Here is a 17,192-nt window from a genome sequence, read left to right on the forward strand (position 1 = left end):
AGCAGCCAGGCAGCAGGTGACACTCAGGTGCCCCCACTCAGCCAGCCGTATTGTGGGAGCCTGGGAAGCTCGGGCTCCAATCCTGGCTCTTCTCCTTCCTTGTGCTTTGTGACCTTGGACAAGTTACCTCTCTAAGCCCCACTTTGCTCACCTGGAATACCAAGACAGTAATGACCCCTCCCATGCGGAGTATTAGGAGGACTTATTGACCTGATTCAGAATGCTTAGCACGGTGCTCCAAGAGGAGAGGAAATGCTCCAAGGATGTTGGTAGTAAAAGTCACGATTGCAGATTGTTCTTTGCTTTTATTCAGCTGTCTCTTGAATCAGGGTCAGAAGCGATTGGAAACTTGGAAATCCAGCTGCCTAGACCTAAGCAATCACATGAACTAGTAGCAAGAGGGGTCATTCGAGGACCTTGCGGAAGGCTGATTCCTTGGGGTTCGAGCAATGACCGAACACTGGACATCCAGGGGCCAGGCTGCGGCAGGGTTGCAGTAGTTCCCAGCCTGCTTCTGAAAGCACTTTTCACTGAGCCAGATGAGCTCATTTTGGAGTTTAGGGGATATGTTCACCTGTGGTTGTCCCAGACAAAGGACTGACTGTAGGGAGGAGGAGGACGAGTTGAGAAGCTTGCAAGGGGTGAGTAGGAAGGGGGAAGAGTGAAGACAGTAGGGAATGGTGGGGACTGTGGAAAATTGGAAAGCTCATCTCCTTCTAAAAGAAGGAACTGCTGCTCGGTCCTCAGACATGTACCTCAGGTATTGACACAACTGGTGATTTCTCAAAAGGAGCCGGAAATTTACCTTGTTTAATCTGACATTTCATGACTTTTAAAGATAGTCCAATTTTTTAAGGAATATCCTATGAACCAACTGTGCAGGCTTGATATGGCCTGTGGGCTCTTGATCGTGACCTTTTGGCGTGAAGGAGGAGCCCGGACTGGGATGGTTCAGGCTCTAGGTGGTCCAGAGGGGTCCACCGGAGTGGCCTGGGATCAGTTGGGAGCTCAGACTGTAAAATGAGGTGGCGGTGGGATTAGAACAGAGAAGGAGGCCACGTCTCTGAATGGGATCGGAACCAGACCCCAGGGAGAGTGATGGCGTAGAGGTTACGGGGCTGGTCCACCGGCGCCCTCTCACCTTGCCTCTGCAGGACCAGCAACTAAGGAGTTACCGCCCAGCACACCTCGGCCCTGCTGATTGGTCCAGTTAATCCATTCTGATTGGTCAGTGGGCGGAGCCTGTGCCAGAGCCAATGTAGATACCTTGCTTGACTCTTCTCCCCGGTTGCAGTAATTGCCACCTTGGATTGGCTGAAGCCCCAAGGAGAGCTTTAGAGGACACAAGAAGGCAGATGGAACAGGAAGACAGGGTGCCAGGCCTCTGAGGGTCATGCATGCCAACCCTGGGATCACGTGACCTTTGTCCTCGATTCTCTCTGCTCCTTGGAGCCCACTCTAAAAACCAGACGCCTCAGCCTGAAGCTGCAGATCTCTTGGCCTCTACCTGCAGCTCAGCTGCTCAGCAGACTTGACCCTGGAGTCAAGTGTCCACTCTGCCCTAGCCAGCTACAGCCAGGGGTTGGACTTCTTCAAGAGCAAATGTGGCTGTGGGGACCCTTCCATGTCAGACCTGGGCAGATGCCCGGCAAGATTCCCCTTGAGGATCCTGGAGTCATGTCCAGGTGTGGCTTTGGGGCTTTATTCTGTGCTCCAGGTGGCAGGAGGGAGGAGGACATAATTGATTGGGGCAAGACCTGGGTGGTCTGAAGGTGGTCTCCGACTGGTGGGTGGAGTTGATACTTTACAGGCCTGAGCCCCGTGAAATATTAGTTCAGGTATTGAGGTCGCAGAAACCTCCCACAACCTCTAAATAAGCTATAAATTAATTTAAAAAATTTTTATTTGGTACTGGGGATTGAACTCAGGGGTACTCAACCACTGAGCCACATCCCCTCCCTTGACAAGGTCTCACTGAGTTGCTTAGTGCCTCATTGGTGCTAAGGCTGGCTTTGAACTTGTCATCCTCCTGCCTCAGCCTCCTGAGCCACTGGAATTACAGGTGTGTGCCACTGCACCTGGCTAAGAAATCAACTTTTACTTGCAACCTGCCTAACTGACTTTACTGACCCTATCTGGCTCTGATCAGTCTTGCGCAGTCCTGAGTCATTTTTCGGTAACAGTACGTCTTTTCTGTAACAATTCTGGGCCTGGCTCAGAAACTCTCAGAGATGAACAGCTGCCGCACATCTCACTGACCTCTTAGTTACCAGCTGCCCTGAGAAACAATGTACTTGCTGAGGCTGGGAAGCCATGTCACCCTTGGTCGCTGGCTTCCCTCATCTGTAAAACGGGTGTGTTAAGCAATAGGTAGCTCATAGGGACGTGATGGGGACTGAATGCTTTAATGCCTGATAAATCCCCTGAAACAGCTCTTGCTGTGAGTAAATGCTCCATACACATTACTCTCAATTATTAAATATTGACTGAGCGCCTTCTTTATGTCAAATATAATAATGCCCCGGGGATACAGCACTTAGCAGAATCGCCTATTTAATCGAACTTGTGAGAACCATCGGATTGTTTAAGTGCAACCATGCGGAAGATGTGGCAGAGGAGGACACAACTCTCCCTGTCCCTCCCCCCACTCCCATTTATTCCTGTGATAAGTTAGTCTGTCTCCTTCCTTCACAAACGCATCTCCAATACCTAGGAAGGACCTGGCCCTCTGTTAACTGGGTGAGTGAATATGAACGAATGAATGAAGCGCTATTTTAGCTGCCCCTTGGGAGATGAAGTGTTAATGGCGTGAAAGTGGGGAGAGAAGGGGGAAGGGAGAGTAAAGTGGTATCAGCACATCTCTGCAGGGGACCAGCCAGGGGACCTTGAGAAGTTACTCTCCATCCTAGGCCCTTTTCACAATGGTTAAAATAGGAACAAATAACACCTTCCACGTGGTGTGTCCCGAGGATTGGAGTGAACCTGAGACACCCAGCTCTCAGTATACAAGTTGTCTCTTCCCTCCCCATTCTTGCTGAGGCTGGGAAGTACACTTGATATGTCCTATCATGGGAGGGACATGTGGAGATGGAGAAGGCTCTTGATAGTATTTGCTCAGAACTGCTTGAACCCTTCTCCCTGAGATCTGGCAAAGACATGCTTACATGCAGGAAAACCCACAGAGGCCCTGTATGGTGAGTTGGGATTTCTTCCTAAATCTTAAAGGAGCTGTTTTCTTGTGTACAAGGTAGGTCTATAGAGAGTCAAACCTTAACTGACAGCAAAGTCTTGACTTTAGCAATGTCAGAAAACCCAGAGGGGACCTCAGAAACCAAGAGGAGAGAGAGAGAACACCCCCAGACCATGGAGGAGAGCTGGCCCAGGCCATTCATGCCAAGCTTCTCAGAGTCAGACCCTGAGACCTGATCCCAGCAGCCTCCTGGGAGAGGTGAGGGAAAAAGATGGCGTGTCTGCCTTTTAACTCCTGTGCAAGCTCCTCCCACTGGGCCTGGGCCAATCAGGGTCTTAGAATCTAACCTACCAGAGAGAAACTCCTCCTCCTTGGAAGTTGAGTAGGGTCCAGCAAGAAGCCCAGAGCTCCCCCTACAGGCCAATACCAGTGGTGCACAGGGTTTCTTTTTAGGTTGATTTGGAACTGGCATCCCCAACCTTAAGGTGAATGCTCAAGGGACACGATAGGACGCGTTCTATGGCACAGGGCAGGGGACTTTTTCTAGGAAAAAGATGTCTGACTTGGTCTCTGTCCAGGAATGGAGACAAGGCTGGTTGAGCTGCCGTTCAGGAGCCTTTGGATTCGGTTTGGCAGTTTCCAAGCTCTGCTGTTGTTACTAAGGCAGCACGTGAGCAGGACAGGTGGCTGCTGGGGTCCTTCTGCATACTCTGAGCACTGTAGGACACTTCCGGCTAGAGCAGAGTGGACCCAGCCTCTCAAGTCTGGCCGTCCAGAGCTCTGCAAGGGCCAACAATTCATCTCTCTGACCTCAGAGGTTTGCAGAACCTTAAAAGAAACTGCAGCTCATTAAGAAGACGCAGGGTGACAGAGGCCGGCAGCAGCTGGGGATTTCCAGGGAGGCCTCTTGAGACAGCTTTTCATGCAACTGGCTTCATTTTATTTTTAACAACAGCAAAATTCACCCCAGTTACTAGACCATTCTAATCACTAATAGAAGTCCCCAGATGCGCCTCTTTCTGCTTAATCCCTTTTCCACTCCTGACCCTTTTGGATCACTGATCTGTTTCCTGTCCCCATAGTTCGCCCTTTCCTGGAACTTCCTATAAACAGACTCATGCATCGCCGGGCCCTCTCGGTTTGACTTCTTCTCTTAGCCTGGCGCTCTGGGGGCTCGTAAAGGTGGTTGCGGGATCTCTAAGATGTTCCTTCTTATTGCAGAGAGGCGTTCCCTTGGGTAGATGTGCCACAATTTATGTTTCCTCTTTGGAGCTATTATGAGCAAAGTGACTCTAAGTCTTCAAATACAGGTTTTGGATCCACACACGTTTTCATTTCACCTGGGTCTAGATTGCCGGGTTGTGTGCCGTAAAGAGTATGTTTAACTTTATGAGAAACAGCCACACTATTTTCCAAAGGGCCTTGGCCATTCACACGTCTTCCCTCCTGTATGAAAATTCCAGTGTGTTTTCTTCTCACTGGTACTCTATCTTTTTTTTTATACTGAGGATTGAACTCAGGGGCACTGGACCACTGAGCCCCATCCCCAGCCCTATTTTATATTTTATTTAGAGGCAGCGTCTCACTGAGTTGCCTAGTGCCTCACTTTTGCTGAGGCTGGCTTTGAACTCATGATACTCCTGCCTCAGACTCCTGAGCCTCTGGATATCTTGATACTTGTTTTAATTTACTAAACATTTGGCAATTTCAGTAGGTATGTGGACTATTTTTAAAATTTAAAAATAGCAGTTTCCTTAGGAGGACCGCTCATCACTTCAACAGCATATAAAATAGTATCTAATTATTGCATCTATTTATTTATTATTGCATCTATTTACTTGCTTCCTCGTTCGCTTTCTGGGTCTGTTACTGGCCTATCAATTTCAAGCACACGTCTCCACCTGCAGAGGGACCTGTGCATTGGCTGAGCTAATGGAGGAAGAGAGAAATAGCTATAGTAAAGACCGGGTTGTCAGATCAGCTCTTGGGGGGCAAACCTAATGCGTGTGCTATTAACTTGGGCCTTGCATTGTTTCACAGGAAAAGCAACTTTTGCACTAGGTTGGGAGAAAGAAGGAGTTTCGTAGTTAGAACCCTGAGAGAAGTAGAACACCTCTGGAAAGAGCAAGGAGGTGCACAGCCTGAGGCTGATGGGGGTGTGGCTCATTTGGGGGTGAAGGAGTTCTGGGTGCTGAGAACTTAGTTCCATGGCACAAGGCAGGAGGCTTTGTCTAGGAACCTGATGTATGACTTGGACTCTGTCCAGGAATGGAGACAAGGCTGGTTGAGCTACCGTTCAGGAGCTATTATGTGCCAGGGTCATAGTAATAATAATGCAGAAAATTCTAGTGCTTGCTATGTGCCAGGTGGATCTAAGATCTCTCGATGAGCTAATCCATTTCTTCTTCCCAACCATCTCACCCTATAATGATAGTCTGAGCACTATCATTATCTCCATTTTACAGACAAGGAAACAGAAGCAGAAAAAGAGGTTCTGTAACTTGCCCAGAGGCATGAGACTGAGAAGGAGCCAGGCAGTTGATACTCCAAAGTCTGTACCTTTAACCACGGTGCTACACTGCCAGGTTGGAACATGCTCATTAGTTAGGGAAACCTGTAAGCTGCTCTAATAAATAGCCCCACAAACATAGTGACTTCAGCAAGACAGAAGCTACATGTTCTCTCAGGCGTCAGCCCAAAGGGACAAAGTCCAAGGCTGAAAGGGTGGCTTTGTCCTTTCCCTACGTGGCTCCCAATTTGGGTTCCAGGTGGTCACTTTCAGTTCCCAGGTTTTAGGGAGGAGGAGAGGGATCAGGGAAGCTCATGCACATTCTTTGGAAGGCAATGACCCAGAAGCACATACATATCCCAGGAGCCAGAACCCAGCTGCTCAGCCTCACCCAGCTGCAAGGGAGGCTGGGAAATGTGGTCCCTAATTGGCTGGCCGTGGCCTCTGCTAAATCTCCAGGTTCTGTTATTAGAGGGAAGGATGGATGTTGGTGGGGACCTAGCAGTGTCTGCCGCAGTTGGCAGACTATTGGTTGAACCTGAACTTTGTTCTGTGGGTGATGAGGAACTGGCAAATGGGCTGTGAGTGGGGAAGGTAGGATTTTGTGCCTAGACTTGAGTTTTAGATCCCTCCAGCACTTGTTTGGAGAATAAAAGGGAAGGGGGGAAATAGGAAATTAAGTCTTGTGCCTGTCACTTTGTTTTGCTGTCTCTGAAGTCCCTGCTACAGGTAGGAGACAGTCCCTTGGGTTCTTGGGTGGTCAGTTGGAGGCTTTGCAGGCTCAGTGTGTGCTGGGGCGGAGCTGGAGTGGTCAGCTCTTATTCACTCCCTTGGTGACCGTTTGTCCCAGGGATCTAGCTCAGGTCCCAACAGGTGTGACGAATCCAGGGAGGCCCCTTTCCATCCTTGGTGAGTTCTCCAGTGACACTCGGCATAGCGTGGATCCTGGGCTTCCCACACTGACTGGCTTCTTTTGGTTGTTGTTTCTCTTGACCCTTAGGATCCCCGGAGCAAGCACAAGTTTAAGATCCACACCTACTCCAGCCCCACGTTTTGTGACCACTGTGGGTCCCTGCTGTACGGACTCATCCACCAGGGGATGAAATGTGACAGTAAGTACCTGCTCTCTCAGGCAGCCTCTATGACAGGCAGAGGCAGCGGGAAGGACTGCTTCCTCAAGGTTTGGGGGTCCAAGTCTATAGCACTGGGAGGGGCTGGTGCACCCAGAGACGGACAGACCTGCTCCCTGGCGCAGCTGAGGGTGCCAGGGGCACAGAGGAGCAGGGATCAGAGCCAAGGGAGATGCACAGATGCAGGGACAGAGGGACAGAGATGGCGCACGCAGACTCAGGGAGGGCTGCAGAGACACCCGTGGGACAGCTGGGACCCCCAGCGAGACGTAGGCGAAGCGGCCACCCTGGTGCGCTCTGCCCCAGGAGACATTCCTGACATCACCGCGCCCTGGACCCCCTGGACGTGGGGCTGATGCTCCCGGCAGGGTCCCGGGGCTCACTTCCTTCTCCCCCCACAACTGCCTTCCACGCTTGGCAACCTTCCCGCGGTGCCAGGGCTTGGGCTGGCTGGGAACGGGCTCCTCCGCACCTGCCGCTCCCTGGGGTCTCCCGAAATGTGGCCTGGGGCGACTCCGCCCCGCCCCAGAGGACACGGTCACCGTCCTGCAGCGGCCCCTGCTGCACAGATTTAGGGAACTCCCCTCACCACACCAGAGGTGACAGGGATGACACCGTGGAGGACGCGGAAGGGGACATTTGTGGGTCACAGGATGCATGAGATGGTGAGGGGCCACATTCAGCTTATCGGCGTGTTTCGTCCCTCTTCCTCTGGGTCTTCCTACTTTTCTGGTCGCGGTGGTCTACCTAGACGCCCTCTTCAGATCCCTCCTCCCCCACCCTGGGGAACCACCCAGGTGATGCCCTTCGGGGCAGTGGTGGTCACAGCGATGATTCACGGCCGTGCCAGGGTGGCCCGAAGGCCTGGCCCTCTGCCCTCAGTTTGGGACAACTCTGAAGGTGGGGACTGGGGAGAGGGTTGGAGAGGCCTTTGGATGCGATCTTGGCAGGGCCCGCTGGTCACTGCCTCCAAGGAAGAGGAGCAGGAAGGCCCAGCCTGCCCCCGAGGGAGGGGGCAGATGTCGGGGTCCCTGCCTGGGCCAGCCTGAGCCGTGCCCTGTCTCTCTGCCTTGGCAGCCTGCATGATGAATGTCCACAAGCGCTGCGTCATGAACGTCCCCAGCCTCTGTGGCACCGACCACACGGAGCGCCGTGGCCGCATCTACATCCAGGCCCACATTGACAGGGAGATCCTCATCGTCGTCGGTAGGTGGCCCTGGGGCTTCTGCAGAAGCTCCCCCCAACCCCGTCCTGGCCCAGCTTGACCTGGGTGTTTGAAGAGGGAGGATGGTGGGTGGTCGGGTGGTCAGAGGGGCGGAGGGTTGTGACGCCCCCTGTACCTGACAGCGGGTGTCCTTAGAAACTATAAGCCCTCAAAACTATGATGCAAGCCCCTCTGGGGCGGTGGGCTCAGAGGGGGCCACCTGAGCCCCCTGGACTTCTGATTTTATTTTTAAAACTTTTTAATTGACATATAATAACAGTGTGTATTCCTGGAATACAGTGTAATGTTTTGACACATGTGTACAATGTGTAATGATCAAATCAAAGCAATTAGCATATTCATCACCTGAAATTTTCTCTGTGTTGGGTACATTCCAGGGGCTTGTAGCTTTCACAGGATTCCCCAGTACCTTTCTTTCCCTCTTTCCCATTCTTTCTCTCAATACCTTAGAGTGCAATTCTATTTCCTTTATTCAGGTAGTAGAGAAGGGATGCTTGGTTCTTCCCCAAGCATTTCCAGCCCAGGGCGGCGGGGGGGGGGGGGGGGGGGAGGGGGACCATAGTCTTGAAGTTTGACACCAAATTTCAGAGAATGCTATGTCTTGGAGAGGAGGAGGTAGGAGGTGTGAAATCCAGGACGCACCCTGGGGCTTTCCATATAATTTAAATGTTTTTCTTTAACCCAGTGGAGGTCATCCTAGTGGTCACTGTTACACTATTCTGGGTACTTTTTGCCTGTTTAAAATACTTAATAGGAAAGAAGGAAATACAGTGTAGTGGAGAGGTCAGAGACCAGGTGAAGAAAAAGGGTTTTGTCTGTTGCTCACGAGGTCAGCCCTCAAGACAGACTTGGCTCATGCAAAATTGGAACTCCGCTGTGCTGGCCTGGCGGGTGCTCAGCCATAAGCCATGGTAAAACCAGAGCAGATGGAACTAAAACTTTGAAGGAATTCTGTCTTGTAGGCTTCTGACACAAACTGCTGTAGACTTTACATAACTAATTAATATAAACAAGATTTTATGAATCCGTAACTTAGAATATTAGTCATGGAAGACAGTGGTGTTTTGCAAAAACTGGTTTGTTTCTAAGGTCCCAGAATGGTTCTGTAGCTCTGATGTGCTGAGCCCAGGGTAGGGAAGGGCTTTACTTAAACCATATAAAAGTTGAAAAAATATCCTGGTAAAATACAACTCCTCTTTTAAATTGCAGTTTGTGAAGGCCAGTGAGCTTGTAGACAACACGCACTGCATCATGTGGGAGGAAGGAGAGACCCTTCTTGGCCTCCCAGGAGGATGCTATGGGGGCCCAGGGGAAAATCCTGCTTCTGCAGGACCCAAGAAAACAGCCCCCCCACCCCTTCACTGTCTAAACCACCTGGTACCCAAGGTTCAAAAAATGAAGCTCTTCTTCCCTCTAGTGTCAACATCTGGGAACTACAACAACTCAAAAATTTGCTGCAGGCAGCCACGTTGATAGAAAGGATTGGGTGCACAGTGCACAAATCCTTTTATGTTCTCTTTTCCAATCCCACAACAACGTTGAAAGATATCTCTCTACTCTGTCAACTTTATAAATAAAGCATCCGAGGCTCAGATAAGTTATACTGCCAAGAGCTCACACCATTGATGATAATAAAACAACAGCTAATGTTTATTAACGTGTCCATCATTAATGCAGAGCGCTTAGAGGCAGTGTCTTGTTTAAATTTTTCAGCAGCTCTAACGAGGAAAGCGTTTTTATTCTCCCCAGTAGGAGGTGGGCTTAGAGAGTCACATACGCTTTCTCGCCCAGGTCTCTCTGGCTCTTACCTACTATATTCTATACCAAGTTACTCTTCACCTCATTTTTGTTCCTTGAATCCCTTCCCTCCCCCATCTTATTGGTTCTCTTTGTGGTTTAGGTAGAGTACTCTGATGGACGGTCTTTGGGGAGTCTTTGTTCTGATATGGGGATTCAAGTTCTTTTCAAGTTCAAGGTCAGTGTCTGTCCCTTAATCATAGATATGCTCTGGCCCTTCCAGAGTCTTGGTGACAAGCCAGTGATTCTCAGGTAACCCCAGGACACACCTGGGAATGGGGTGGTATTCGTTTCCTAGGGCCACTGTGGCAAAGTAGCACATACCAGGTGGCATGAAGCAGGACGTTGGCTCTTTCAGGTTCTGGAGGCTGGAGATAAGAAATCAAGGGGCAGCAGGGCGGGCTCCTTTGGCGGGGCTCCGAGTGTGTCTCTTCCATGCCTGTCTCCTCACATCTGCCGCTGGCTGGTCGTCCGTGGAGTCCCTGGGCATCACTTGGGTCTCTGCCTCGTCCATCACATGCATTCTTACCTGGGATCTCTGGGGTCAGATATAGGGCCCACCCTGACCTACTATGACCTCATCTTAACTCGACTACATCTGCAGAGACCCTGTGTCCAAATAAGGCCACGTTCACAGGTACCAGGACGAGACCTTGCCTGTCTCTTTGTGGGAGACACAGTTCGACCCATAATAGAAGGCAAGAGAGTTGGGTGTCCCTTAAGAAGTGAGGGGTAGAATTTCTGCATGTGGAGGGCTCCGACAGGTGCAGCCGCCAGCCTTCTCCAGTTCTGGTGTGGTTTTCTAAGGGCTTTGTTATGGGGTGGCGTCATTGCCATCCTAAGAGAAACCGGGGACTTGACTCCCATCCCCGCAGAGCTGGGATGTGCGCCCGGGGCCCCGGGTCACGGTCCCCGTATGGCGCCTCCAGGAGGCCGTGTGCAGCCTGTACTCGGCATGTGGAGTGACTGATGACGGAAGAACCCGAGGCTCTGGCTACGTTCTCTGAACACAGCTGTTTTTGCTCCTGTGTTGTGTTGGGCTTCAGGAAAGGCCTGAGGGAAGCCTGGCGGGGCATGGGAAGGGGTCAGCGAGGGGGCAGCCTCTGTCAAGGACACGTGAACCTGGTCCCATGGGCTCCTCTGGACCAGGCCCTGTAGCACTGAGGAAGTCCTGCTTGGAGACAAGGGGACCGGTCTGTCACCCTCTAGGTCGGCAGTGCTATGAGATGACTGTGTCTCCAAAACCCACATATTGAAGCCCTGACCCCCCAGTGGGGTGGTATTTGGAGGTCATTAGGGAGCTAGTTAGAGTTAGATGAGGTCATGAGAGGGGAAGGGGAGAGGGAAGGGAGAGAGAGAGAGAGAGAGAGAGAGAGAGAGAGAGAGATAACTTGGGACTCTTCCTAGCACAGAGGTGGCCTTGTGGCGTGTGTTGAATTGAGCACCTCACCGGGACCCCAGGAGTAGGTGCTGTGTTGGGACTTCTCACTCACCACCGGCCCCCAGAATGTCCCTTGTGTTATCTTGGGAAATCCCAGCATCTCCAGGGGTTAAAGGGTTTCTAATCCCCTGGCTACTGAGACCCTGCTGGTAGGTCTGCCCCCGGGTTTCTCGCAGGTCACGATCGGAATGGAAGTGGTGTCGGATCCTCTTCTTTTAAACACCCGTCCGTGGCCTCCTACGGTCTTCAGGACAGACTGAGTCTGTCGTGATGGTCTTAGTCTCTCTCTTGAGGCCTTTCCATCCGTGCACCGTTCTCTCTCTCTTTCTCTCTCTCTCTCTGGCTCTCTCCTCCTCTCCCTGTATCTCTTCCTCTTCTTCTGGAGCTCAGCTCATTTGCAGGTATTCAGACCCACCTTGTGCTGGGAGTGGTTTTATGCTGGGTTCTGTCCCCAGCCACTTCCCCACAGAGCGCTGGCTCCATGCGGGTGGACGGAGTTTAGTTTCTTTGTCTCCCCCCTGATCCCCAGCACCCGCTGAGGTGGGCACCTCCAAACATCTGTGGGCTCAATTCAGCACTGTGACGGGGCAGATGGCTCAGAAAACCTACCAAGTCCATTTTGCCCGAGTTGGAGAGTGTTTATTTAGCTGGCCAGCTGGGAACGCTCCCCGCAGGACCCAGAACTGTCTGTGCAAGGAACAGCCCCGAGCCTGAGCACTTCAAGGTCTTTAAAGGCAGAAACCACATCCAGGTCGATGTAGCTCCAAGCAGGGGAACAGAAGCTGAATCGAGCAGTTAGCGAGACAATGCGACGGGTACATTGGCATTTCCCACGGGACGTTCCAGGTTGGCTTAGCGGCAAGCAAGCAGAAGGGAAGTGGGTCAAAATGACCCTAGCTGAGTGCAAGTTGGAGAATGGTTACCAACGTCTAGACAATCCATCTCTGCCAGGGTACACTGCCCCAGAAGAATGGGAACCAAAGAGAACAATTTTACATCATGTAAGAATTGCCCTTTGGTGCTGCCCAACATGCTACGCTAAGCAATTACTGATAGGTATGGAGGCAGGTGTTCCCATGGGAGAAGCCAGTCTCGTATGACAGGGAGTCTCAGGGTAGAGTGGAGTCTGGTTGGTCATTGCCCACATAGCCTGGCCCATAACAGTACCCTTCTGTTTTTATCAGCTTTTTTACTGCTGCTACTAAAAGGATCTCACCAGAACAATTTTAAAGAAGGAAAAGTTTATTTGAGGGCTACAAGGTTTCAGAGGTCTTAGTCCAAGGAAGGCCGCTCCATTGCTGGGCTCCAGGTGAGGCAGGACATCATGGCGGAAGAGAGAGGTGGAGGGAAGCAGCTCACATGGTGATCAGGAAGCAGAGAGACAGATTCCACTCTCCAGATACAAATATATACCCCACAGCCACGCCCCCAGTGAACCACTTCGTCTAGCCACACCCTACCCGCCTCCTGTCACCACCCAGTTAATGCCATCAGGGACTAATTCACTGATTAGGTTAAGGCTCTGACCCAATCATTTCTCCTCCAAACCCTCTTGCCTTGTCTCACATGTGAGCTTTGGGGGATACCTCACATCCACACCACAACACTTATCAACATAACAACAGCCACCCCTTTATTTATATTCCCATGTACATCACAACCATATTCTTAGCGGTCAAAAGTCATAGTCATGAATTCATATGCACCTTTGCCTCTATGATTATATCTCCCAAAGTTGGGGCTGATTCTTTTTTGGCAGAGAGGTACTGGGGTTTGAACCCAAGGGCATTTTCCCACTGAACTAGATCCTGAGTCCTTTTTATTTCAAGACAGGGTCTCACTAAGTTGCTGAGGGTCTTGCTAAATTGCTGAGGCTGGCCTCAAACTTGCAATCCTTTTGCCTCAGCCTCCTGAGTCGCTGGGGTGACAGATGTATACTAAAACCCCCAGCTGAGATGATTCTTAAAACAACAAAAGGAATTTTTTTGGATGTTTCTCTTTAGGATTCCAAATCAGTGTTCTGAGTATTGCACATTGTATTGTGATATACATAACTCCCAGGCAGACTTAGGCACTTCCAAAATGTGGTAGTTAAATCCATCCCAAGATCTGACATCCACACATCAAAAGAGGAACAGCATCAAAGAGGAGAAAATTCTTAACAGGTTATTGGAGAAAGTTGAAGGTCACATCCACCAACTCTCTAGATTCCAAAAGAGGCCTTAACAGCACTCTCAGGAAAAATGGATGTGGAAGTCTCATAGAAGCCATTATTATTATTATTATTATTATTATTATTATTTGGTACCAGGGATTGAACACAGGGCTGCTCAACTACTGAACCACATCCCCAGCCCTTTTTTATTTTTTATTTTGAGACAAGGGTCTTACTAAGTTGCTCAGGACCTCACTAAGTTGCTGAGGTTGGCTTTGAACCTGTGATCCTCCTGCCTCAACCTCCTGAGCCTCTAGGATGACAGGTGTGCACCACCATACCTGGCAAGACCCTCTTATTATTTAGAGAAGGTAAAGAAGTCCTTATGAGGATTCTAAGAAGGTAGGAAAAAGTACCAAAAGACCCATTGGAGGCCCTTCATCTGGGCGTTCCACCTGGGAATCTCACATCTGAAGCCAATATGGCAGGCCTGGAGCAGACCCAGTAGGGCAGGCCAGGGCATGCACTGACCCGATGGTGTGGTGGAGGCGAGGGTTGTGAGGAATGCTTAGGTGTTCACCATGCGAGGAGGGTGGTAGGAAGGTGAGGGGGGCTCTCTCTGTCATTCATTCAGGAAGGACCTGGGTACCAATGATGAGTGAAATCTGTCCTCTGCCTTCAAGTAGCTCACAGCACAGCAGGAGAGATGGACGTAGACAACATATTGCAATGTGGTAAATAGTGGGGCGGTGCCATGGGAGCTCACAGAGGGGAGCCTGAAGCTTCCAGAAGGAAACCACGGCTAAGCTGAGTTGGTAAAACATGTAGGAGCATCTAGATTGGGCAAGTTTTGTATCAGGGTAAATGAGAAAAATAATACTTAGCAGTGTTTATTGAGCACTTAGTACACGCCAGGTGCTTAACACAGACAGACTCATCTTCACAACACTCCTCTGTTATCAGTGTGGTTATGATCATTCCCATTTTGCATGGGAGGAAACTGAGGCAGTTTGTGAGTTGCACAACTTGCTGAAGTCACAGTGACTGATAGAGGGGGTTCACATTTGAGTGCAAGAGTCTGACTCCATGGATTTCAGTCTCTGATGTTGCATTCCTGGCTGAGAAAATAAGTTATGCAGATGTACCAGGGACCCGACCCAGCAGAGGGATGTGGGTCATTACCTGTGATTGGCTGTCCTAGGTTCTGGGATGTAACCTCCTCTAGAATTTCTTCATTCACTCATTCATGCATTCATCAGCAACATGTACCGGGTGTCTCCTGTTTTTCAAACATATCTTGGAGCCTTGGGGTACCACAGGAGACCAGATAAGCCTTCCCTGGCAGATGCCACATCCTGAGACCTTGCCAATTCCTTGGGGAATTTTCTGGAGTATTTTCTCATCCTTTCTTTTATAGGCCATGACACCTCTCCATCTTCTGGTCAGGTCAAAGTTCACTGTCACTCCTGGTTTTTCTCCCAAGACACTCTAGGTCCACAAATCCCTTTCTTTGGGTGATCTCTGTCAACCCTCTAAGGTGCCGGCATTTGGAACTCAAAGCCAGAGAGGACCTGAAGGTTATATTTACTTTTTGTCCTGCCATGTGTTTCCCCTGAGCCGCTCCCTGCTTGGGATGGAAAGAGAAGAAGGGGAAACGGAGTGAAGGAAACATCCAGGCAGAACTAATATCTCAAAATATGAGCTGATCACTCATCAGCTGGGAAGATAGAAAATGATCCGAAGCTAGGCCACTTGGGCCCACTAGAGGGCAGTCTGCGTCTTCAAAGCCACTTCTGAAAGGATCTCTGTAGAGTGAGGTCCCAATTCATAAGAGCACAGGTCCACCATGCCTTAATGGAAGGTGCTTCCGAGAAGAGTCCAGCTCACCCAGGCCCAGAGAAAGGCCACCCATGGAGCGGGAATAGGGACCTGTTCTGGGGATGCCCCCCCCACACACTTCCTTTTACATTACAGGGTTGAGTACACCTTATTCAGAGAGCTGGGTACCAGAAGTGTTTGGGATTTCAGATTTTTAAAGAATTTTTGGAATACTCATACATAGATAATGAGATATATCAGGGATGGGACCCAAGCCTAACCCAAAATCCGTTTATGTTTCATATACAATTTATACACGTAGCCTCAAGGCTGTGTATATACTATTTTAAAATAAATTTGTGCACAAAGCAAAATTTCACGGTGTAGAATTTTCCATTGCTGACACATGTCAGTGCTTTGAAAGCATTAGATTTGGGAGCATTTCGGATTTGGGATTTTCGGAATATGGATGCTCAACCTGTCCTGGTTGGTCACTCTTTCTCGACATTGTATTTGTTTGTTTGTTTATTTTTTGGTACCAAGGGTTGAACTCAGGGGTGCTTAACCACTGAGCCACATTAATAGCCCATTTTATTTTTTTATTTTGAGACAGGGTCTCACTAGATTGCTTTGGCCTTACTAAGTTGCTGAGGCTGGCTTTGAACTTGCAATCCTCCTGACTCAGCCTCTCCAGCCGCTGGAATAACAGGCATGTGCCACCGAGCCCAGCTCCTGCCTCAAAAATCTTTAAAAAGGCTGAGGATGTATCTGTGTCAGTGTAGAGCACTTGCCTAGCATGCGTGAGGCCCTGAGTTCAATCCTCAGTACCACAAAGAGAAAGGAAAACAGAAACAAAATAAAAAACCTTAGACTATATCATGCTTAATAGCTGTTCAATTTTTAAAGTGGTCCTAATATAGTAAAGCAGGTTTGTTGGAAACTCTTCATTGGGTCCTTATTGGAGAGCAAATTCCCTTAAACAAACTCTGCGAGACATCATTTCGAGGCCCTTTGCTTTCCTTCAGTGTGATTCTAACGAAGAATTGAGTCACATCACGTGTCCGTCTCCAGCATGCCACCGTCTTTTCTATACGTTATGGAGAGTTAGTTGTCTGCCCCCCTCCCCACATGAGGTCCTGGCAAAGGCCCCTTGTCCATCGTTCCTCTGAGGCCTACTGGCTTACGAATTTGTAGGTGTGTGTCTTTGACATTGAAATGGGGGATATTGGGCTTGAAACGGTGGGGGAAACGGGATGTCTTGTGACTCAGGTTTCCTTTTTTATCTTTCCTGAACAGTCTCATGAGAATAATCAAGGTCAGGCTACGTGTCTGAGGCCCCCAAGGCCCAGGAGGAGATTGCTACGCAGTCATTGTTCCTAAATGCCTGCAGAATGGCATTGAGGGAGGCATGCCAACACCTGCTGAGCTGTGACTGGTCACCGTCTTTGGGGAAAATGGCCCAATTGGGGATACAGCTCAGTTGGTAGAGTGCTTGACTCATATGCACAAGGAAGGCCCTGGATTCAATCCCCAGCAAAACACACACACACACACACACACACAAACATATACATATGCACATTTTGACTCTCATATCCTTTTTGGCAATGTGTCTCATTGAAATAAAACACCAGCATGCAATGAGATAAAGTCAGAGCAAGCATATTTAGAACCAACCTAATGAGGGTGTATCCACTCTATGGGCTGTTCTGTGGCTGCTGGCACAACGAATTAAAATAATCACGCAGGACTTCTATGGAGCTGGTCAGGTCCTGGTTTTTGAAATGGGAACTGGTTACCCAAGTGTATTCGCTTCTTGAAAATTCATCAGGCTGCCCAGTGATAAAGTGTACGATTTATGTATATTATAGTTTGTATTATATATCTCTATACGTATTTTTTTTTTTTTACTTACAAAACTTAAGTG

At 49.7% G+C, this 17,192-nt stretch overlaps 1 protein-coding gene across 2 annotated transcripts in view; it reads left to right on the plus strand.

Annotated features, from left to right (window-relative positions):
* Positions 1–17,192, plus strand: part of PRKCB (protein kinase C beta) — a 294,712-nt gene that overhangs the window by 139,229 nt on the left and 138,291 nt on the right. For both annotated transcript variants that reach the window (XM_081299668.1, XM_081299667.1), the window contains exons 4-5: positions 6,700–6,811; positions 7,907–8,035. In XM_081299668.1, the coding sequence (XP_081155794.1) occupies positions 6,700–6,811; positions 7,907–8,035 (241 nt within the window). The remainder of the gene's footprint in view (positions 1–6,699; positions 6,812–7,906; positions 8,036–17,192) is intronic.

The sequence above is a fragment of the Spermophilus citellus genome, assembly GCF_964194105.1.
Source record: "Spermophilus citellus genome assembly, chromosome: 6".
In the NCBI taxonomy this organism is placed as follows: Eukaryota; Metazoa; Chordata; class Mammalia; order Rodentia; family Sciuridae; genus Spermophilus; species Spermophilus citellus.